Source organism: Oncorhynchus keta, unplaced genomic scaffold (genome assembly GCF_023373465.1).
Source record: "Oncorhynchus keta strain PuntledgeMale-10-30-2019 unplaced genomic scaffold, Oket_V2 Un_contig_96_pilon_pilon, whole genome shotgun sequence".
In the NCBI taxonomy this organism is placed as follows: Eukaryota; Metazoa; Chordata; class Actinopteri; order Salmoniformes; family Salmonidae; genus Oncorhynchus; species Oncorhynchus keta.
The window spans coordinates 5,338-30,000 of NW_026290644.1; the positions used below are offsets into that span (position 1 = coordinate 5,338).

At 46.0% G+C, this 24,663-nt stretch overlaps 1 protein-coding gene across 1 annotated transcript in view; it reads left to right on the top strand.

Moving 5' to 3' along the window:
* Positions 1–1,939: 1,939 nt before the first annotated feature.
* LOC127927173 (cytosol aminopeptidase-like) overlaps positions 1,940–24,663 on the top strand; it is a 48,849-nt gene continuing 26,125 nt past the window's right edge. Inside the window, 7 exon segments of the mRNA XM_052513094.1 lie at positions 1,940–2,171; positions 7,161–7,276; positions 7,914–7,968; positions 8,536–8,641; positions 10,266–10,425; positions 10,576–10,740; positions 11,739–11,794. Of these exon segments, the coding sequence (XP_052369054.1) occupies positions 2,079–2,171; positions 7,161–7,276; positions 7,914–7,968; positions 8,536–8,641; positions 10,266–10,425; positions 10,576–10,740; positions 11,739–11,794 (751 nt within the window). The 5' untranslated portion in view covers positions 1,940–2,078.

Consider the following 24,663-nt stretch of genomic DNA (forward strand, 5'->3'; position numbering starts at 1 on the left):
GTAGAATGTATGCACACATGACTGTAAGTCGCTTTGGATAAAAGCGTCAGCTAAATGGCATATTATTATTATTATTATATTAAATGGGTCTTCCAAATGGACAATGACCCCAAGCATACTTCCAAAGCTGTGGCAAAATGGCTTAAGGACAACAAAGTCAAGGTATTGGAGTGGCCATCACAAAGCCCTGACCTCAATCCTATAGAAGATGTGTGGGCAGAACTGAAAAAGCGTGTGCGAGCAAGGAGGCCTACAAACCTGACTCAGTCATACCAGCTCTGTTTTTATTTAATTGATTTATTTCACCTTTATTTAACCAGGTAGGCCAGATCACCTTTATTTAACCAGGTAGGCCAGATCACCTTTATTTAACCAGGTAGGCCAGATCACCTTTATTTAACCAGGTAGGCCAGATCACCTTTATTTAACCAGGTAGGCCAGATCACCTTTATTTAACCAGGTAGGCCAGATCACCTTTATTTAACCAGGTAGGCCAGATCACCTTTATTTAACCAGGTAGGCCAGATCACCTTTATTTAACCAGGTAGACCAGATCACCTTTATTTAACCAGGTAGGCCCAGATCACCTTTATTTAACCAGGTAGGTTGAGAACAAGTTCTCATTTACAACTCTGACCTGGCCAAGATAAAGCAAAGCAATTCGACACATACAACAACACAGAGTTACACATGGAGTAAACAAAAGAGAGTCAATAATACAGTAGAACAAAAGAAAACAAAAAGTCTATATACAGTGAGTGAAATGAGCTAAGATAAGGAAATAAATAGGCCATGGTGGCAAAGTAATTACAATATAGCAATTAAACACTGGAATGGTAGATCGGCAGAAGATGAATGTGCAGGTAGAATACTGGGGTGCAAAGGAGCTAAATAAATAAATACCAGTATGGGGATGAGGTAGATAGATGGGCTGTTTACAGATGGGCTGTTTACAGTTGGGCTATGAACAGGTGCATTGATCTGTAAAATGCTCTGACAGCTGGTGCTTAAATCTAGTGAGGGAGATGTGAGTCTCCAGCTTCAGAGATTTTTGCAATTCGTTCCAGTCATGGGCAGCAGAGAACTGGAAGGAAAGACGAGTGTATAGGGCTTTGGTGACAAAACGGATGGCACTGTGATAGACTGCATCCAGTTTGTTGAGTAGAGTGTTGGAGGCTATTTTATAGATGACATCACGAAGTCGAGGATGGTAGGATGGTCAGTTTTACGAGGGTATGCTTGGCAGCATGAGTGAAGGAGGCTTTGTTGCGATATAGGAAGCCGATTCTAGATTTAATTTTGGTTTGGAGATGCTTAATGTGAGTCGAAGGAGGAATGGGCCAAAATTCACCCGATTTATTGTGGAAAGGAAATGAAATCCCCGAAATGTTTGACCCAAGTTAAACAATTTAAGGGCAATGCTACCAAATACTAATTGAGTGCATGTAAACTTCTGACTCACTGGGAATGTGATGAAGGAAATAAAAGCTGAAATAAATAATTATCTCTAATATTATTCTGTACACTATTGTTCTGTTTAGCTAGATCTGTACCTCTCCTCCAGTCCCTCCAGTCCTAATCATTCTATAATTCTTACATGTCACATTCTTAAAATAAAGTGGTGATCCTAACTGACCTAAGACAGGATTTTACTAGGATTAAATGTCAGGAATTGTGAGAAAAAAAGAGTTTAAATGTATTTGGCTAAGGTGTATGTAAACTTCTGACTTCAAATGCATGTGCACATCTAATATGTATATATATATATATATATATATATATTTAATGTTAATAAATAAGAATCCACATTTTCAGTGGTTTGGTTTCTGTGGAGATTCATTTGGTATTGTTTCGCAAACCCGTCGACAGGTGGCGACAGAGTTCATCTTCTTTTAAAACTGAAAAATTCAAAGAAGAAAAACAAGCCAGCCGGAGTCGGTTACTGATGACGTAACAGTTTATGCGACAGGTGAAGGTCGGAAGACAAACCTTCCCAACGTGTTTTATCCATCTACAGTAGTACTTCTCTGATCAATCTCATTCCCCCCGAGAGACGGATATAATAAAACCCAGATACGATGCGGTTGTTAAGTGGAGCGGTGTTGCGGGCCACGATGAGACACCGCTGTCGCCACTTTTCTGTGGCACAAAACAACTGGAACGCCAGAAAAGTAAGTTAAATAAAGTCTAGATAACAAGATTAATTACCTAGTCCCTTGACCCAGTTCCATTACACAGAGTTAAAGTCATTGGACGGAGGCGGTTTGGTTAAGATTCCCGACGCTCGGTTTGAACATTAACGCATAAGGACTTCAATTTAAATATCAGCGATAGTTTTCTAAAAAAACACAAAATGTTAGATTGAAACACAACTATTTTTTCGGGTTCTAATTTCCACACCGCCATATCTCCATGTTTCCAGTAAGACGGAGTCGACCGGCGGTGATAATTATCAATGTAACTCAGAACAGCGGAGCGTAAATCCGCTGCGGACGTTCGGTGCTGACCGGACCGCTCGCTGATTGGTCCATCCACACCAGACGCGATCAGGACACGCAGCTTGAAATATCAACACCAACTCTGAACCGACTATGTTCATTTGGGGACAGGTCAAAAAGAATGACCATTTATATCCTGGGATATAAACACTAGGTTGTCATTGTACCTGAAATGAAAATGAAAGGTCTTCTTCGATGAGGCTTAATGGCGGTTGACATCCAGTAGCTGTTGCATTACTGCCATCTACTATAATATATATATAATAATATCTACTAGACTGGAGTATAACTCGCTTATACTGTTCTTAATTATCTTTCCTCAAAGTCATTTAAAAAAGATGCCCTACTATTTAACACTACCCTCTCAAATAGTAATAATAAATACTCTACTATTTAAATCTATTTAGTCCTACTTCAGGCCAACCGTCTGAGAGGATGGGACACCACCACTCAACCCACCCTGTAACTAGTCTGATGTCTCTCACACCCAAACACCTCTCTGCAGCTGCCAACACAACCTCTATGTCCTGAGTCTTACGTTCCATCCCTGCAGTACAGTTGGTAACTATTGTTATAAATGCTGAAGATGCAACTTTACTGAAACAAATATCACTTGTTGGTTTATATCTCTGTTCTGGTACAGATCTACTACACCCCTCCTCTCTGTTCTGGTACAGATCTACTACACCCCTCCTCTCTGTTCTGGTACAGATCTACTACACCCCTCCTCTCTGTTCTGGTACAGATCTACTACACCCCTCCTCTCTGTTCTGGTACAGATCTACTACACCCCTCCTCTCTGTTCTGGTACAGATCTACTACACTCTCTGTTCTGGTACAGATCTACTCTCAGGATCCCTCCCTCTGTTCTGGTACAGATCTACTACACCCCTCCTCTCAGGACCCCTCCTCTCTGTTCTGGTACAGATCTACTACACCCCTCCTCTCAGGACCCCTCCTCTCTGTTCTGGTACAGATCTACTACACCCCTCCTCTCAGGACCCCTCCTCTCTGTTCTGGTCCAGATCTACTACACCCCTCCTCTCAGGATCCCTCCCTCTGTTCTGGTACAGATCTACTACACCCCTCCTCTCTCTTCTGGTACAGATCTACTACACCCCTCCTCTCAGGACCCTCCTCTCTGTTCTGGTACAGATCTACTACACCCCTCCTCTCAGGATCCCTCCCTCTGTTCTGGTACAGATCTACTACACCCCTCCTCTCTCTTCTGGTACAGATCTACTACACCCCTCCTCTCAGGACCCCTCCTCTCTGTTCTGGTACAGATCTACTACACCCCTCCTCTCAGGATCCCTCCCTCTGTTCTGGTACAGATCTACTACACCCCTCCTCTCTCTTCTGGTACAGATCTACTACACTCCTCCTCTCAGGACCCCTCCTCTGTTCTGGTACAGATCTACTACACCCCTCCTCTCTGTTCTGGTACAGATCTACTACACCCCTCCTCTCTGTTCTGGTACAGATCTACTACACCCCTCCCTCTGTTCTGGTACAGATCTACTACACCCCTCCTCTCTGTTCTGGTACAGATCTACTACACCCCTCCTCTCTGTTCTGGTACAGATCTACTACACCCCTCCTCTCTGTTCTGGTACAGATCTACTACACCCCTCCTCTCTGTTCTGGTACAGATCTACTACACCCCTCCTCTCTGTTCTGGTACAGATCTACTACACCCCTCCTCTCAGGACCCCTCCTCTCTGTTCTGGTACAGATCTACTACACCCCTCCTCTCAGGATCCCTCCTCTCTGTTCTGGTACAGATCTACTACACCCCTCCTCTCTGTTCTGGTACAGATCTACTACACCCCTCCTCTCAGGATCCCTCCCTCTGTTCTGGTACAGATCTACTACACCCCTCCTCTCTGTTCTGGTACAGATCTACTACACCCCTCCTCTCAGGATCCCTCCTCTCTGTTCTGGTCCAGATCTACTACACCCCTCCTCTCAGGATCCCTCCCTCTGTTCTGGTACAGATCTACTACACCCCTCCTCTCAGGATCCCTCCTCTCTGTTCTGGTACAGATCTACTACACCCCTCCTCTCAGGATCCCTCCTCTCTGTTCTGGTACAGATCTACTACACCCCTCCTCTCTGTTCTGGTACAGATCTACTACACCCCTCCTCTCTGTTCTGGTCCAGATCTACTACACCACTCCTCTCAGGATCCCTCCCTCTGTTCTGGTACAGATCTACTACACCCCTCCTCTCAGGATCCCTCCCTCTGTTCTGGTACAGATCTACTACACCCCTCCCTCTGTTCTGGTACAGATCTACTACACCCTCCTCTCAGGATCCCTCCCTCTGTTCTGGTACAGATCTACTAGACCCCTCCTCTCTGTTCTGGTACAGATCTACTACACCCCTCCTCTCTGTTCTGGTACAGATCTACTACACCCCTCCTCTCTGTTCTGGTACAGATCTACTACACCCCCCTCCTCTCTGTTCTGGTACAGATCTACTACACCCCTCCTCTCTGTTCTGGTACAGATCTACTACACCCCTCCTCTCAGGATCCCTCCCTCTGTTCTGGTACAGATCTACTACACCCCTCCTCTCTGTTCTGGTACAGATCTACTACACCCCTCCTCTCTGTTCTGGTACAGATCTACTACACCCCTCCTCTCTGTTCTGGTACAGATCTACTACACCCCTCCTCTCTGTTCTGGTACATATCTACTACACCCTCCTCTCTGTTCTGGTACAGATCTACTACACCCCTCCTCTCTGTTCTGGTACAGATCTACTACACCCCTCCCTCTGTTCTGGTACAGATCTACTACACTCCTCCCTCTCAGGATCCCTCCCTCTGTTCTGGTACAGATCTACTACACCCCTCCTCTCAGGATCCCTCCTCTCTGTTCTGGTACAGATCTACTACACCCTCCTCTCTGTTCTGGTACAGATCTACTACACCCCTCCTCTCTGTTCTGGTACAGATCTACTACCCCTCCTCTCTGTTCTGGTACAGATCTACTACACCCCTCCTCTCTGTTCTGGTACAGATCTACTACACCCCTCCCTCTGTTCTGGTACAGATCTACTACACCCCTCCCTCTGTTCTGGTACAGATCTACTACACCCCTCCTCTCTGTTCTGGTACAGATCTACTACACCCCTCCCTCTGTTCTGGTACAGATCTACTACACCCTCCTCTCAGGATCCCTCCCTCTGTTCTTGTACAGATCTACTACACCCTCCTCTCAGGATCCCTCCCTCTGTTCTTGTACAGATCTACTACACCCCTCCTCTCTGTTCTGGTACAGATCTACTACACCCTCCTCTCTGTTCTGGTACAGATCTACTACACCCTCCTCTCAGGATCCCTCCCTCTGTTCTGGTACAGATCTACTACACCCCTCCTCTCTGTTCTGGTACAGATCTACTACACCCCTCCCTCTGTTCTGGTACAGATCTACTACACCCCTCCTCTCAGGATCCCTCCCTCTGTTCTTGTACAGATCTACTACACCCCTCCTCTCTGTTCTGGTACAGATCTACTACACCCCTCCTCTCTGTTCTGGTACAGATCTACTACACCCCTCCTCTCAGGATCCCTCCCTCTGTTCTGGTACAGATCTACTACACCCCTCCTCTCTGTTCTGGTACAGATCTACTACACCCCTCCTCTCTGTTCTGGTACAGATCTACTACACCCCTCCTCTCAGGATCCCTACACCCCCCTCTGTTCTGGTACAGATCTACTACACCCCTCCTCTCTGTTCTGGTACAGATCTACTACACCCCTCCTCTCTGTTCTGGTACAGATCTACTACACCCTCCTCTCTGTTCTGGTACAGATCTACTACACCCCTCCTCTCTGTTCTGGTACAGATCTACTACACCCCTCCTCTCTGTTCTGGTACAGATCTACTACACCCCTCCTCTCTGTTCTGGTACAGATCTACTACACCCCTCCTCTCTGTTCTGGTACAGATCTACTACACCCCTCCTCTCTGTTCTGGTACAGATCTACTACACCCCTCCCTCTGTTCTGGTACAGATCTACTACACCCTCCCTCTGTTCTGGTACAGATCTACTACACCCCTCCTCTCTGTTCTGGTACAGATCTACTACACCCCTCCCTCTGTTCTGGTACAGATCTACTACACCCTCCTCTCTGTTCTGGTACAGATCTACTACACCCCCTCCTCTCTGTTCTGGTACAGATCTACTACACCCCTCCCTCTGTTCTGGTACAGATCTACTACACCCCTCCTCTCTGTTCTGGTACAGATCTACTACACCCCTCCTCTCTGTTCTGGTACAGATCTACTACACCCCTCCTCTCAGGATCCCTCCTCTGTTCTGGTACAGATCTACTACACCCCTCCTCTCTGTTCTGGTACAGATCTACTACACCCCTCCCTCTGTTCTGGTACAGATCTACTACACCCCTCCTCTCAGGACCCCTCTCCTCAGGCCCATCTTCTCCTGTCTTCACTGCCTCAGCATATGTCAACTCTCTGCACCACTCTAACCCTGGGAACCTCAACCTGCCTCTCTCACAACTCCTATCAATAGTCCTGTGACTGTCATGTACAGCGAGCCACAGCCCTCTACTGTCTGTTGTTGTGCTGCTGCTGTGCTAGTAGCTAGCTAGTGTGTTAACTGGTTGTGTTGACTGTGTGTCCACACAGGGTCTGGTACTCGGCGTTTACGAGAGCGAGAAGGAGGACGACTCTCTCCATCTAACTGAATCAGCAGCTGGTGTCGACAGAGTTCTGTCTGGTAAACTGACTGAGCTGCTAAAGATGTGAGTCACACACACACACACCTACACACACACCTACACACACACCTACACACACACCTACACACACACCTACACACACCGTCACACACACACCGTCACACACACACACCGTCACACACACCGTCACACACACCGTCACACACACACCGTCACACACACCGTCACACACACACCGTCACACACACACCTACACACACACCGTCACACACACCGTCACACACACCGTCACACACACCGTCACACACCGTCACACACACACGTCACACACACGTCACACACACACCGTCCACACACACACCGTCACACGCACACCGTCACACACACACCTACACACGCACACCTTCACACGCACACCTTCACACGCACACCTTCACACGCACACCTTCACACACACACACCTTCACACACACACACCGTCACACACACACCTTCACACACACACACCGTCACACACACACCGTCACACGCACACCTTCACACACACACCTTCACACGCACACCTACACACACACACATTTTTCACACACACCTTCTCACACACCTTCACACACACACTACACACACACACACATCCTATCTGTAAGAGTGTGTTTGTGTGTTGACTGGTGTAAAACCTTTCTCCTTGGCAACTCCTCAGATCAGGACCAGGTCTGAAGAAAGGGAAGAGCAGAATATTCTACGGTCTTCATGAGGTAATATATATATTAACTATATTACCAGAATATTCTACAGTCTTCATGAGGTAATATATATATTAACTATATTACCAGAATATTCTACAGTCTTCATGAGGTAATATATATATTAACTATATTACCAGAATATTCTACAGTCTTCATGAGGTAATATATATATTAACTATATTACCAGAATATTCTACGGTCTTCATGAGGTAATATATATATTAACTATATTACCAGAATATTCTACAGTCTTCATGAGGTAATATATATATATGAACTATATTACCAGAATATTCTACGGTCTTCATGAGGTAATATATATTTTAACTATATTACCACAATATTCTACAGTCTTCATGAGGTAATATATATATTAACTATATTACCAGAATATAATATATATATATATTAACTGTAGTGATGCTGTAACAACAGATATTAAACTCGTCATCTCACTGAGCAGCAGATATTATAGATGAGAGCAAGACGATACACGCTACTAATTACTGTGTGTGTGTGTGTGTGTGTGTGTGTGTGTGTGTGTGTGTGTGTGTGTGTGTGTGTGTGTGCATACAGGACTTCCCATGCATAGCAGTAGTTGGTCTAGGGAGGAACTCTCTGGGTGTGTGTGGAACAGAGTACTGGGACACCTGTAAGGAGAACATCAGGGCTGCTATAGCAGGTGAGTCTCTCCTTTTACGTGTGTGTGTGTGTGTGTGTGTGTGTGTGTGTGTGTGTGTGTGTGTGTGTGTGTGTGTGTGTGTGTGTGTGTGTGTGTGTGTGTGTGTGTGTGTGTGTGTGTGTGTGTGTGTGTGTGTGTGTGTGTGTGTGTGTGTGATGGTACCGTGTCTTAGTGATCTATACACAACCTGCTCCACGTTTTATCAGTCAAATATTTAGTATGTTTTCTAAGAGGTAACAAACCAAGATGTGTTGATAGTGTCTGTCTTCACAGCCCAGAGTTTATACTTGGTGGAGAAGCACCTCTTAGCACCAATAAACCTGTGACTCCTATTGAATATGATTCTACCAACTCTGGGTTTAATAACAGCCAGTCTGTCTGTCAGGAGGCTGCAGGGTTCTCCAGAACCATATGTTGACCCATATAGAGGTGGGTTTAATAACAGCCAGTCTGTCTGTCAGGAGGCTGCAGGGTTCTCCAGAACCATGTGTTGACCCATATAGAGGTGGGTTTAATAACAGCCAGTCTGTCTGTCAGGAGGCTGCAGGGTTCTCCAGAACCATGTGTTGACCCATATAGAGGTTGGTGGGTTTAATAACAGCCAGTCTGTCTGTCAGGAGGCTGCAGGGTTCTCCAGAACCATGTGTTGACCCATACAGAGGTTGGTGGGTTTAATAACAGCCAGTCTGTCTGTCAGGAGGCTGCAGGGTTCTCCAGAACCATGTGTTGACCCATATAGAGGAGGTGGGTTTAATAACAGCCAGTCTGTCTGTCAGGAGGCTGCAGGGTTCTCCAGAACCATGTGTTGACCCATATAGAGGTTGGTGGGTTTAATAACAGCCAGTCTGTCTGTCAGGAGGCTGCAGGGTTCTCCAGAACCATGTGTTGACCCATATAGAGGTTGGTGGGTTTAATAACAGCCAGTCTGTCTGTCAGGAGGCTGCAGGGTTCTCAGAACCATGTGTTGACCCATATAGAGGTTGGTGGGTTTAATAACAGCCAGTCTGTCTGTCAGGAGGCTGCAGGTTCTCCAGAACCATGTGTTGACCCATACAGAGGTTGGTGGGTTTAATAACAGCCAGTCTGTCTGTCAGGAGGCTGCAGGGTTCTCCAGAACCACTCATATAGAGGTTGGTGGGTTTAATAACAGCCAGTCTGTCTGTCAGGAGGCTGCAGGGTTCTCCAGAACCATGTGTTGACCCATACAGAGGTTGGTGGGTTTAATAACAGCCAGTCTGTCTGTCAGGAGGCTGCAGGGTTCTCCAGAACCATATGTTGACCCATATAGAGGTGGGTTTAATAACAGCCAGTCTGTCTGTCAGGAGGCTGCAGGGTTCTCCAGAACCATGTGTTGACCCATATAGAGGTGGGTTTAATAACAGCCAGTCTGTCTGTCAGGAGGCTGCAGGGTTCTCCAGAACCATGTGTTGACCCATATAGAGGTTGGTGGGTTTAATAACAGCCAGTCTGTCTGGGTTCTCCAGAACCATGTGTTGACCCATATAGAGGTTGGTGGGTTTAATAACAGCCAGTCTGTCTGTCAGGAGGCTGCAGGGTTCTCCAGAACCATGTGTTGACCCATACAGAGGTTGGTGGGTTTAATAACAGCCAGTCTGTCTGTCAGGAGGCTGCAGGGTTCTCCAGAACCATATGTTGACCCATATAGAGGTGGACGGGTGTAATGACAGCCAGTCTGCAGCAGAGGGAGCTGTTCTCGGGCTGTTTACTTACGATGACCTGAAAACCAAGAAGAAGACCAGAGTCACCACACAGCTGCACGGCAGGTACACACATACACACACACACACACACTGGCACACACAGAGACACACACACACACACAGAGACACACACACACACACACACACACACACACAGAGACACACACAAACACGGACATCCACTGACTCTCTGTAACCTGTGTGTGTGTCCAGTGGATGTGTGTCTGGCTGGGAGAAGGGCGTGTTGTACGGAGAGGGGCAGAACCTGGCCCGTTACCTGATGGAAGCTCCAGCCAATCATGTCACTCCGTCAGTCTTCGCTGACACCATCACAAACAGACTGGCTCCCTACGCCGACCACGTCACCGTGCATAAGAGGTACAGAGGGGTACTGGGGGGAGGGACGAGGAGGAAGGGGAGGGACTGGAGGAGGGACTGGAGGAGGGACTGGGGGAGGGACTGGGGGAGGGACTGGAGGAGGGACTGGAGGAGGGACTGGGGGAGGGACTGGAGGAGTGAAGGGGGGACTGGGGGAGGGACTGGAGGAGGGACTGGGGGAGGGACTAGAGGAGGGACTGGGGGAGGGACTAGAGGAGGGACTAGAGGAGGGACTGGAGGATGAAGGGGAGGGACTGGGAGGAGGGACTGGAGGAGGGACTGGTGGAGGGACTGGAGGAGGGACTGGAGGAGGGACTGGAGGAGGGACTGGAGGAGGGACTGGGGGAGGGACTGGAGGAGGGACTGGAGGAGTGACTGGAGGAGGGACTGGAGGAGGGACTGGAGGAGGGACTGGTGGAGGGACTGGGGGAGGGACTGGAGGAGGGACTGGAGGAGGGACTGGGGGAGGGACTGGGGAGGGACTGGAGGAGGGACTGGAGGAGGGACTAGAGGGGGGACTGGAGGAGGGACTAGAGGGGGGACTGGAGGAGGGACTGGAGGAGGAAGGGGAGGGACTGGAGGAGGGACTGGGAGGAGGGACTGGAGGAGTGACTGGAGGAGGGACTAGGGAGAGACTGGAGGAGGGACTAGAGGAGGGACTGGGGGAGGGACTGGAGGAGGGACTGGAGGAGGGACTGGGGGAGGGACTGGAGGAGGGACTGGAGGAGGGACTGGGGAGGGACTGGGGGAGGACTGGAGGATGAAGGGGAGGGACTGGGAGAGGGACTGGGGGAGGGACTGGAGGAGGGACTGGGGAGGGACTGGGGGAGGGACTGGGGGAGGGACAGGGGGGAGGGACTAGAGGAGGGTGGGAGGGGAGGAGTCAGGATGTAACATTTATTTTGACAAAAGTTTAATTACGAATGTCATTAACAAGTGTGTGTGTGTGTGTGTGTGTGTGTGTGTGTGTGTGTGTGTGTGTGTGTGTGTGTGTGCAGGTCTCAAGAGTGGATGGAGGGAGCAGCAGATGGGAGGGTTCTCAGTGTTTCTAAAGGTGATAGATGGGGGTTCCTCAGTGTTTCTAAAGGTGATAGATGGGAGCGTTCCTCAGTGTTTCTAAAGGTGATAGATGGGAGGGTTCCTGGGAGGGTTCTCAGTTTCTAAAGGTGATAGATGGGAGGGTTCCTCGGTGTTTCTAAAGGTGATAGATGGGAGGGTTCCTCAGTGTTTCTAAAGGTGATAGATGGGAGGGTTCCTCAGTGTTTCTAAAGGTGATAGATGGGAGGGTTCCTCGGTGTTTCTAAAGGTGATAGATGGGAGGGTTCCTCAGTGTTTCTAAAGGTGATAGATGGGAGGGTTCCTCAGTGTTTCTAAAGGTGATAGATGGGAGCGTTCCTCAGTGTTTCTAAAGGTGATAGATGGGAGCGTTCCTCAGTGTTTCTAAAGGTGATAGATGGGAGGGTTCCTCAGTGTTTCTAAAGGTGATAGATGGGAGGGTTCCTCAGTGTTTCTAAAGGTGATAGATGGGAGGGTTCCTCAGTGTTTCTAAAGGTGATAGATGGGAGGGTTCCTCAGTGTTTCTAAAGGTGATAGATGGGAGGGTTCCTCAGTGTTTCTAAAGGTGATAGATGGAGGGTTCCTCAGTGTTTCTAAAGGTGATAGATGGGAGGGTTCCTCAGTGTTTCTAAAGGTGATAGATGGGAGGGTTCCTCAGTGTTTCTAAAGGTGATAGATGGGAGGGTTCCTCAGTGTTTCTAAAGGTGATAGATGGGAGGGTTCCTCAGTGTTTCTAAAGGTGATAGATGGGAGGGTTCCTCAGTGTTTCTAAAGGTGATAGATGGGAGGGTTCCTCAGTGTTTCTAAAGGTGATAGATGGGAGGGTTTCTAAAGGTGATAGATGGGAGGGTTCCTCAGTGTTTCTAAAGGTGATAGATTGGAGGGTTCCTCAGTGTTTCTAAAGGTGATAGATGGGAGGGTTCCTCAGTGTTTCTAAAGGTGATACATTTACATTACATTTACATTTAAGTCATTTAGCAGACGCTCTTATCCAGAGCGAGGTTACAAATTGGTGCATACACCCCATGACAACCAGTGGAACAGCCACTTGCATCTAAATCTTGTTGGGGGGGGAGAAGGATTACCTACCCTTACTTACCCTATCCTAGGTATTCCTTGAAGAGGTAGGGTTTCAGGTGTCTCCGGAAGGTGGTGATTGACTCCGCTGTCCTGGCGTCGTGAGGGAGTTTGTTCCACCATTGGGGGCCAGAGCAGCGAACAGTTTTGACTGGGCTGAGCGGGAACTGTACTTCCTCAGTGGTAGGGAGGCGAGCAGGCCAGAGGTGGATGAACGCAGTGCCCTTGTTTGGGTGTAGGGCCTGATCAGAGCCTGGAGGTACTGAGGTGCCGTTCCCCTCACAGCCCGTAGGCGAGCACCATGGTCTTGTAGCGGATGCGAGCTTCAACTGGAAGCCAGTGGAGAGAGCGGAGGAGCGGGGTGACGTGAGAGAACTTGGGAAGGTTGAACACCAGACGGGCTGCGGCGTTCTGGATGAGTTGTAGGGGTTTAATGGCACAGGCAGGAGCCCAGCCAACAGCGAGTTGCAGTAATCAAGACGGGAGATGACAAGTGCCTGGATTAGGACCTGCGCCGCTTCCTGTGTGAGGCAGGGTCGTACTCTGCGGATGTTGTAGAGCATGAACCTACAGGAACGGGACACCGCCTTGATGTTAGTTGAGAACGTCAGGGTGTTGTCCAGGATCACGCCAAGGTTCTTAGCGCTCTGGGAGGAGGACACAATGGAGTTGTCAACCGTGATGGCGAGATCATGGAACGGGCAGTCCTTCCCCGGGAGGAAGGGAGCTCCGTCTTGCTGAGGTTCAGCTTGAGGTGGTGATCCGTCATCCACACTGATATGTCTGCCAGACATGCAGAGATGCGATTCGCCACCTGGTCATCAGAAGGGGGAAAGGAGAAGATTAATTGTGTGTCGTCTGCATAGCAATGATAGGAGAGACCATGTGAGGTTATGACAGAGCCAAGTGACTTGGTGTATAGCGAGAATAAGAGAGGGCCTAGAACAGAGCCCTGGGGACACCAGTGGTGAGAGCGCGTGGTGAGGAGACAGATTCTCGCCACGCCACCTGGTAGGAGCGACCTGTCAGGTAGGACGCAATCCAGCGTGGGCCGCGCCCGGAGATGCCCAACTCGGAGAGGGTGGAGAGGAGGATCTGATGGTTCACAGTATCGAAGGCAGCCGATAGGTCTAGAAGGATGAGAGCAGAGGAGAGAGAGTTAGCTTTAGCAGTGCGGAGCGCTCCGTGATACAGAGAAGAGCAGTCTCAGTTGAATGACTAGTCTTGAAACCTGACTGATTTGGATCAAGAAGGTCATTCTGAGAGAGATAGCGGTAGAGCTGGCCAAGGACGGCACGCTCAAGAGTTTTGGAGAGAAAAGAGAGAAGGGATACTGGTCTGTAGTTGTTGACATCGGAGGGATCGAGTGTAGGTTTTTTTTCAGAAGGGGTGCAACTCTCGCTCTCTTGAAGACGGGAGGGACGTAGCCAGCGGTCTGGGGGATGAGTTGATGAGCGAGGTGAGGTAAGGGAGAAGGTCTCCGGAAATGGTCTGAGAAGAGAGGAGGGGATAGGGTCAGCGGGCAGGTTGTTGGGCGGCCGGCCGTCACAAGACTCGAGATTTCATCTGGAGAGAGAGGGGAGAAAGAGGTCAGAGCATAGGGTAGGGCAGTGTGAGCAGAACCAGCGGTGTCGTTTGACTTAGCTAAAACGAGGATCGGATGTCATCGACCTTCTTTTCAAAATGGTTGACGAAGTCATCTGCAGAGAGGGAGGAGGGGGGAGGATTCAGGAGGAGGAGAAGGTGGCAAAGAGCTTCCTAGGGTTAGAGGCAGATGCTTGGAACTTAGAATGGTAGAAAGTGGCTTTAGCAGCAGAGACAGATGGGAGGAAAATGTAGAGAGGAGGGAGTGAAAGGATGCCAGGTCCGCAGGGGGCTCAGTTTTCCTCCATTTCCGCTCGGCTGCCCGGAGCCCTGTTCTGTGAGCTCGCAATGAGTCGTCGAGCCACGGAGCGGGAGGGGAGGACCGAGCCGGCCTGGAGGATAGGGGACATAGGGAGTCAAAGGATGCAGTAAGGGAGGAGAGGAGGGTTGAGGAGGCAGAATCAGGGAGATAGGTTGGAGAAAGTTTGAGCAGAGGGAAGAGAAGATAGGATGGAAGAGGAGAGAGTAGCAGGGGGAGAGAGAGCGAAGGTTGGGACGGCGCGATACCATCCGAGTAGGGGCAGTGTGGGAAGTGTTGGATGAGAGCGAGAGGGAAAAGGATACAAGGTAGTGGTCGGAGACTTGGAGGGAGTTGCAATGAGGTTAGTGGAAGAACAGCATCTAGTAAAGATGAGGTCAAGCGTATTGCCTGCCTTGTGAGTAGGGGGGGGAAGGTGAGAGGGTGAGGTCAAAAGAGGAGAGGAGTGGAAAGAAGGAGGCAGAGAGGAATGAGTCAAAGGTAGACGTGGGGAGGTTAAAGTCGCCCAGAACTGTGAGAGGTGAGCCGTCCTCAGGAAAGGAGCTTATCAAGGCATCAAGCTCATTGATGAACTCTCCAAGGGAACCTGGAGGGCGATAAATGATAAGGATGTTAAGCTTGAAAGGGCTGATAGATGGGAGGGTTCCTCAGTGTTTCTAAAGGTGATAGATGGGAGGGTTCCTCAGTGTTTCTAAAGGTGATAGATGGGAGGGTTCCTCAGTGTTTCTAAAGGTGATAGATGGGAGGGTTCCTCAGTGTTTCTGAAGGTGATAGATGGGAGGGTTCCTCAGTGTTTCTAAAGGTAATAGATGGGAGGGTTCCTCAGTGTTTCTAAAGGTGATAGATGGGAGGGTTCCTCAGTGTTTCTAAAGGTGATAGATGGGAGCGTTCCTCAGTGTTTCTAAAGGTGATAGATGGGAGGGTTCCTCAGTGTTTCTAAAGGTGATAGATGGGAGGGTTCCTCAGTGTTTCTAAAGGTGATAGATGGGAGGGTTCCTCAGTGTTTCTAAAGGTGATAGATGGGAGGGTTCCTCAGTGTTTCTAAAGGTGATAGATGGGAGGGTTCCTCAATGTTTCTAAAGGTGATAGATGGGAGGGTTCCTCAGTGTTTCTAAAGGTGATAGATGGGAGGGTTCCTCAGTGTTTCTAAAGGTGATAGATGGGAGGGTTCCTCAGTGTTTCTAAAGGTGATAGATGGGAGGGTTCCTCAGTGTTTCTAAAGGTGATAGATGGGACGTTCCTCAGTGTTTCTAAAGGTGATAGACGGGGAGGGTTCCTCAGTGTTTCTAAAGGTGATAGATGGGAGGGTTCCTCAGTGTTTCTAAAGGTGATAGAGATGGGAGGGTTCCTCAGTGTTTCTAAATGTGATAGATGGGAGGGTTCCTCAGTGTTTCTAAAGGTGATAGATGGGAGGGTTCCTCAGTGTTTCTAAAGGTGATAAATGGGAGGGTTCCTCAGTGTTTCTAAATGTGATAGATGGGAGGGTTCCTCAGTGTTTCTAAAGGTGATAGATGGGAGGGTTCCTCAGTGTTTCTAAAGGTGATAAATGGGAGGGTTCCTCAGTGTTTCTAAAGGTGATAAATGGGAGGGTTCCTCATTGTTTCTAAAGGTGATAAATGGGAGGGTTCCTCAGTGTTTCTAAAGGTGATAGATGGGAGGGTTCCTCAGTGTTTCTAAAGGTGATAGATGGGAGGGTTCCTCAGTGTTTCTGAAGGTGATAGATGGGAGGGTTCCTCAGTGTTTCTAAAGGTGATAAATGGGAGGGTTTCTAAAGGTGATAAATGGGAGGGTTCCTCAGTGTTTCTAAAGGTGATACATGGGAGGGTTCCTCATTGTTTCTAAAGGTGATAGATGGGAGGGTTCCTCATTGTTTCTAAAGGTGATAAATGGGAGGGTTCCTCAGTGTTTCTAAAGGTGATAGATGGGAGGGTTCCTCAGTGTTTCTAAAGGTGATAGATGGGAGGGTTCCTCAGTGTTTCTAAAGGTGATATATGGGAGGGTTCCTCAGTGTTTCTAAAGGTGATAAATGGGAGGGTTCCTCAGTGTTTCTAAAGGTGATAGATGGGAGGTTCCTCAGTGTTTCTAAAGGTGATAAATGGGAGGGTTCCTCAGTGTTTCTAAAGGTGATAAATGGGAGGGTTCCTCAGTGTTTCTAAAGGTGATAGATGGGAGGGTTCCTCAGTGTTTCTAAAGGTGATAGATGGGAGGGTTCCTCAGTGTTTCTAAAGGTGATAGATGGGAGGGTTCCTCAGTGTTTCTAAAGGTGATAGATGGGAGGGTTCCTCAGTGTTTCTAAAGGTGATAGATGGGAGGGTTCCTCAGTGTTTCTAAAGGTGATAAATGGGAGGGTTCCTCAGTGTTTCTAAAGGTGATAGATGGGAGGGTTCCTCAGTGTTTCTAAAGGTGATAGATGGGAGGGTTCCTCAGTGTTTCTAAAGGTGATAGATGGGAGGGTTCCTCAGTGTTTCTAAAGGTGATAGATGGGAGGGTTCCTCAGTGTTTCTAAAGGTGATAGATGGGAGGGTTCCTCAGTGTTTCTAAAGGTGATAGATGGGAGGGTTCCTCAGTGTTTCTAAAGGTGATAGATGGGAGGGTTCCTCAGTGTTTCTAAATGTGATAGATGGGAGGGTTCCTCAGTGTTTCTAAAGGTGATAGATGGGAGGGTTCCTCAGTGTTTCTAAAGGTGATAGATGGGAGGGTTCCTCAGTGTTTCTAAATGTGATAGATGGGAGGGTTCCTCAGTGTTTCTAAAGGTGATAGATGGGAGGGTTCCTCAGTGTTTCTAAAGGTGATAGATGGGAGGGTTCCTCAGTGTTTCTAAATGTGATAGATGGGAGGGTTCCTCAGTGTTTCTAAAGGTGATAGATGGGAGGGTTCCTCAGTGTTTCTAAAGGTGATAGATGGGAGGGTTCCTCAGTGTTTCTGAAGGTGATAGATGGGAGGGTTCCTCAGTGTTTCTAAAGGTGATAAATGGGAGGGTTTCTAAAGGTGATAAATGGGAGGGTTCCTCAGTGTTTCTAAAGGTGATAGATGGGAGGGTTCCTCAGTGTTTCTAAAGGTGATAGATGGGAGGGTTCCTCAGTGTTTCTAAAGGTGATAAATGGGAGGGTTCCTCAGTGTTTCTAAAGGTGATAGATGGGAGGGTTCCTCAGTGTTTCTAAAGGTGATAGATGGGAGGGTTCCTCAGTGTTTCTAAAGGTGATAGATGGGAGGGTTCCTCAGTGTTTCTAAAGGTGATAAATGGGAGGGTTCCTCAGTGTTTCTAAAGGTGATAGATGGGAGGGTTCCTCAGTGTTTCTAAAGGTGATAGATGGGAGGGTTCCTCAGTGTTTCTAAAGGTGATAGATGGGAGGGTTCCTCAGTGTTTCTAAAGGTGATAGATGGGAGGGTTCCTCAGTGTTTCTAAAGGTGATAGATGGGAGGGTTCCTCAGTGTTTCTAAAGGTGATAGATGGGAGGGTTCCTCAGTGTTTCTAAAGGTGATAGATGGGAGGGTTCCTCAGTGTTTCTAAAGGTGATAGATGGGAGGGTTCCTCAGTGTTTCTAAAGGTGATAGATGGGAGGGTTCCTCAGTGTTTCTAAAGGTGATAGATGGGAGGGTTCCTCAGTGTTTCTAAAGGTGATAGATGGGAGGGTTCCTCAGTGTTTCTAAAGGTGATAGATGGGAGGGTTCCTCAGTGTTTCTAAAGGTGATAGATGGGAGGGTTCCTCAGTGTTTCTAAAGGTGATAGATGGGAGGGTTCCTCAGTGTTTCTAAAGGTGATAGATGGGAGGGTTCCTCAGTGTTTCTAAAGGTGATAGATGGGAGGGTTCCTCAGTGTTTCTAAAGGTGATAGATGGGAGGGTTCCTCAGTGTTTCTAAAGGTGATAGATGGGAGGGTTCCTCAGTGTTTCTAAAGGTGATAGATGGGAGGGTTCCTCAGACATTTTCTAAAGTTGGTTGATAGATACAGTTGGAGGGTTCCTCAGTGTTTCTAAAGTTGATAGATGGGAGGGTTCCTCATGTTTCTAAAGGTTGAGCCTAGATGGGAGGGTTCCTCAGTGTTTATTATAAAGTTGGTTGATAGACATTATATTATATACAGTTGGTTCAGCAGCCTCAGACATTATTTATATACAGTTGGTTCAGCAGCCTACAGACATTATATTATATACAGTTGGTTCCTCAGTGACATTATCTAATACAGTTGGGAGCAGCCTCAGTGACATTATATTATATACAGTTTGGAGGCAGCCTCCTCACATTATATTATATACAGTTGGTTCAGCAGCCTCAGTGACATTATATTATATACAGTTGGTTCAGCCTCCAGGACATTATATTATATACAGTTGGTTCAGCAGCCTAAAGCGACATTATATTATATACAGTTGGTTCAGCAGCCTCAGTGACATTATATTATATACAGTTGGTTCAGCAGCCTACAGCGACATTATATTATATACAGTTGGTTCAGCGGCCTCCGGCGACATTATATTATATACAGTTGGTTCACCCTCCGGTGACATTATATTATATACAGTTGGTTCAGCAGCCTACAGCAACATTATATTATATACAGTTGGTTCAGCAGCCTCCAGCGACATTATATTATATACAGTTGGTTCAGCAGCCTCCAGCGACATTATATTATATACAGTTGGTTCAGCAGCCTCCAGCGACATTATATTATATACAGTTGGTTCAGCCTCCAGCGACATTATATTATATACAGTTGGTTCAGCAGCCTCCAGCGACATTATATTATATACAGTTGGTTCAGCCTCCAGCGACATTATATTATATACAGTTGGTTCAGCAGCCTACAGCGACATTATATTATATACAGTTGGTTCAGCAGCCTCCAGCGACATTATATTATATACAGTTGGTTCAGCAGCCAGCGACATTATATTATATACAGTTGGTTCAGCAGCAGCGACATTATATTATATACAGTTGGTTCAGCAGCCTACAGCGACATTATATTATATACAGTTGGTTCAGCAGCCTCCAGCGACATTATATTATATACAGTTGGTTCAGCAGCCTCCAGCGACATTATATATATACAGTTGGTTCAGCCTCCAGCGACATTATATTATATACAGTTGGTTGGCAGCCTACAGCGACATTATATTATATACAGTTGGTTCAGCAGCCTCCAGCGACATTATATTATATACAGTTGGTTCAGCAGCCTACAGCGACATTATATTATATACAGTTGGTTCAGCAGCCTACAGCGACATTATATTATATACAGTTGGTTCAGCAGCCTACAGCGACATTATATTATATACAGTTGGTTCAGCAGCCTACAGCGACATTATATTATATACAGTTGGTTCAGCAGCCTACAGCGACATTATATTATATACAGTTGGTTCAGCAGCCTCCAGCAGCTAACATTATATTATATACAGTTGGTTCAGCAGCCTACAGCGACATTATATTATATACAGTTGGTTCAGCCTCCAGCGACATTATATTATATACAGTTGGTTCAGCAGCCTCCAGCGACATTATATTATATACAGTTGGTTCAGCAGCCTCCAGCGACATTATATTATATACAGTTGGTTTTTATTTATTACAGCAGCCTCAGCGACATTATATTATATACAGTTGGTTCAGCAGCCTACAGCGACATTATATTATATACAGTTGGTTCAGCAGCCTACAGCGACATTATATTATATACAGTTGGTTCAGCAGCCTACAGCGACATTATATTATACAGTTGGTTCAGCAGCCTACAGCGACATTATATTATACAGTTGGTTCAGCAGCCTACAGCGGCATTATATTATATACAGTTGGTTCAGCAGCCTACAGCGACATTATATTATACAGTTGGTTCAGCAGCCTACAGCAACATTATATTATATACAGTTGGTTCAGCCTACCAGCGACATTATATTATATACAGTTGGTTCAGCAGCCTCAGTTGGTTCAGCAGACATTATATTATATACAGTTGGTTCAGCAGCCTACAGAACATTATATTATATACAGTTGGTTCAGCAGCCTACAGCGACATTATATTATATACAGTTGGTTCAGCAGCCTCCAGCGACATTATATTATATACAGTTGGTTCAGCAGCCTCCAGCGACATTATATTATATACAGTTGGTTCAGCAGCCTACAGCGACATTATATTATATACAGTTGGTTCAGCAGCCTACAGCGACATTATATTATATACAGTTGGTTCAGCAGCCTACAGCGACATTATATTATATACAGTTGGTTCAGCAGCCTCCAGCGACATTATATTATATACAGTTGGTTCAGCAGCCTACAGCATTATATTATATACAGTTGGTTTATATTATATACAGTTGGTTCAGCAGCCTACAGCGACATTATATTATATACAGTTGGTTCAGCAGCCTACAGCGACATTATATTATATACAGTTGGTTCAGCAGCCTACAGCGACATTATATTATATACAGTTGGTTCAGCCTCCAGCGACATTATATTATATACAGTTGGTTCAGCCTCCAGCGACATTATATTATATACAGTTGGTTCAGCAGCCTCCAGCGACATTATATTATATACAGTTGGTTCAGCAGCCTCCAGCGACATTATATTATATACAGTTGGTTCAGCAGCCTCCAGCGACATTATATTATATACAGTTGGTTCAGCCTCCAGCGACATTATATTATATACAGTTGGTTCAGCAGCCTACAGCAACATTATATTATATACAGTTGGTTCAGCAGCCTACAGCGACATTATATTATATACAGTTGGTTCAGCAGCCTACAGCGACATTATATTATATACAGTTGGTTCAGCAGCCTACAGCGACATTATATTATATACAGTTGGTTCAGCCTCCAGCGACATTATATTATATACAGTTGGTTCAGCAGCCTACAGCGACATTATATTATATACAGTTGGTTCAGCCTCCAGCGACATTATATTATATACAGTTGGTTCAGCCTCCAGCGACATTATATTATATACAGTTGGTTCAGCAGCCTACAGCGACATTATATTATATACAGTTGGTTCAGCCTACAGCGACATTATATTATATACAGTTGGTTCAGCCTCCAGCGACATTATATTATATACAGTTGGTTCAGCAGCCTACAGCGACATTATATTATATACAGTTGGTTTACAGGACATTATATTATATACAGTTGGTTCAGCCTCCAGCGACATATTATACACAGTTGGTTCAGCAGCCTACAGCGACATTATATTATATACAGTTGGTTCAGCCTCCAGCGACATTATATTATATACAGTTGGTTCAGCAGCCTACAGCGACATTATATTATATACAGTTGGTTCAGCAGCCTACAGCGACATTATATTATATACAGTTGGTTCAGCAGCCTCCAGCGACATTATATTATATACAGTTGGTTCAGCAGCCTACAGCGACATTATATTATATACAGTTGGTTCAGCAGCCTCCAGCGACATTATATTATATACAGTTGGTTCAGCAGCCTACAGCGACATTATATTATATACAGTTGGTTCAGCAGCCTACAGCGACATTATATTATATACAGTTGGTTCAGCAGCCTACAGCGACATTATATTATATACAGTTGGTTCAGCAGCCTACAGCGACATTATATTATATACAGTTGGTTCAGCCTACAGCGACATTATATTATATACAGTTGGTTCAGCAGCCTACAGCGACATTATATTATATACAGTTGGTTCAGCAGCCTCCAGCGACATTATATTATATACAGTTGGTTCAGCAGCCTACAGCGACATTATATTATATACAGTTGGTTCAGCAGCCTACAGCGACATTATATTATATACAGTTGGTTCAGCAGCCTACAGCGACATTATATTATATACAGTTGGTTCAGCAGCCTACAGCGACATTATATTATATACAGTTGGTTCAGCAGCCTACAGCGACATTATATTATATACAGTTGGTTCACAGACATTATATGGTTCAGTTGGTTCAGCAGCCTCCAGCGACATTATATTATATACAGTTGGTTCAGCAGCCTCCAGCGACATTATATTATATACAGTTGGTTCAGCAGCCTACAGCGACATTATATTATATACAGTTGGTTCAGCAGCCTCCAGCGACATTATATTATATACAGTTGGTTCAGCAGCCTCCAGCGACATTATATTATATACAGTTGGTTCAGCAGCCTACAGCGACATTATATTATATACAGTTGGTTCAGCAGCCTACAGCGACATTATATTATATACAGTTGGTTCAGCAGCCTACAGCGACATTATATTATATACAGTTGGTTCAGCCTCCAGCGACATTATATTATATACAGTTGGTTCAGCAGCCTACAGCGACATTATATTATATACAGTTGGTTCAGCAGCCTCCAGCGACATTATATTATATACAGTTGGTTCAGCAGCCTACAGCGACATTATATTATATACAGTTGGTTCAGCAGCCTACAGCGACATTATATTATATACAGTTGGTTCAGCAGGTATACAGTTGGTTCAGCAGCCTCCAGCGACATTATATTATATACAGTTGGTTCAGCAGCCTCCAGCGACATTATATTATATACAGTTGGTTCAGCAGCCTACAGCGACATTATATAATATACAGTTGGTTCAGCAGCCTCCAGCGACATTATATTATATACAGTTGGTTCAGCCTACAGCGACATTATATTATATACAGTTGGTTCAGCAGCCTCCAGCGACATTATATTATATACAGTTGGTTCAGCAGCCTACAGCGACATTATATTATATACAGTTGGTTCAGCCTCCAGCGACATTATATTATATACAGTTGGTTCAGCAGCCTCCAGCGACATTATATTATATACAGTTGGTTCAGCAGCCTACAGCGACATTATATTATATACAGTTGGTTCAGCAGCCTCCAGCGACATTATATTATATACAGTTGGTTCAGCAGCCTACAGCGACATTATATTATATACAGTTGGTTCAGCAGCCTACAGCGACATTATATTATATACAGTTGGTTCAGCAGCCTACAGCGACATTATATTATATACAGTTGGTTCAGCAGCCTACAGCGACATTATATTATATACAGTTGGTTCAGCAGCCTACAGCGACATTATATTATATACAGTTGGTTCAGCAGCCTCCAGCGACATTATATTATATACAGTTGGTTCAGCAGCCTCCAGCGACATTATATTATATACAGTTGGTTCAGCAGCCTACAGCGACATTATATTATATACAGTTGGTTCAGCCTCCAGCGACATTATATTATATACAGTTGGTTCAGCAGCCTCCAGCGACATTATATTATATACAGTTGGTTCAGCCTCCGGTGACATTATATTATATACAGTTGGTTCAGCAGCCTCCAGCGACATTATATTATATACAGTTGGTTCAGCCTCCAGCGACATTATATTATATACAGTTGGTTCAGCAGCCTACAGCGACATTATATTATATACAGTTGGTTCAGCCTCCAGCGACATTATATTATATACAGTTGGTTCAGCAGCGACATTATATTATATACAGTTGGTTCAGCCTCCAGCGACATTATATTATATACAGTTGGTTCAGCAGCCTACAGCGACATTATATTATATACAGTTGGTTCAGCAGCCTACAGACATTATATTATATACAGTTGGTTCAGCAGCCATTATAGCGACATTATATTATATACAGTTGGTTCAGCAGCCTACAGTGACATTATATTATATACAGTTGGTTCAGCAGCCTACAGCGACATTATATTATATACAGTTGGTTCAGCAGCCTACAGCAACATTATATTATATACAGTTGGTTCAGCAGCCTACAGCGACATTATATTATATACAGTTGGTTCAGCAGCCTACAGCGACATTATATTATATACAGTTGGTTCAGCCTCCAGCGACATTATATTATATACAGTTGGT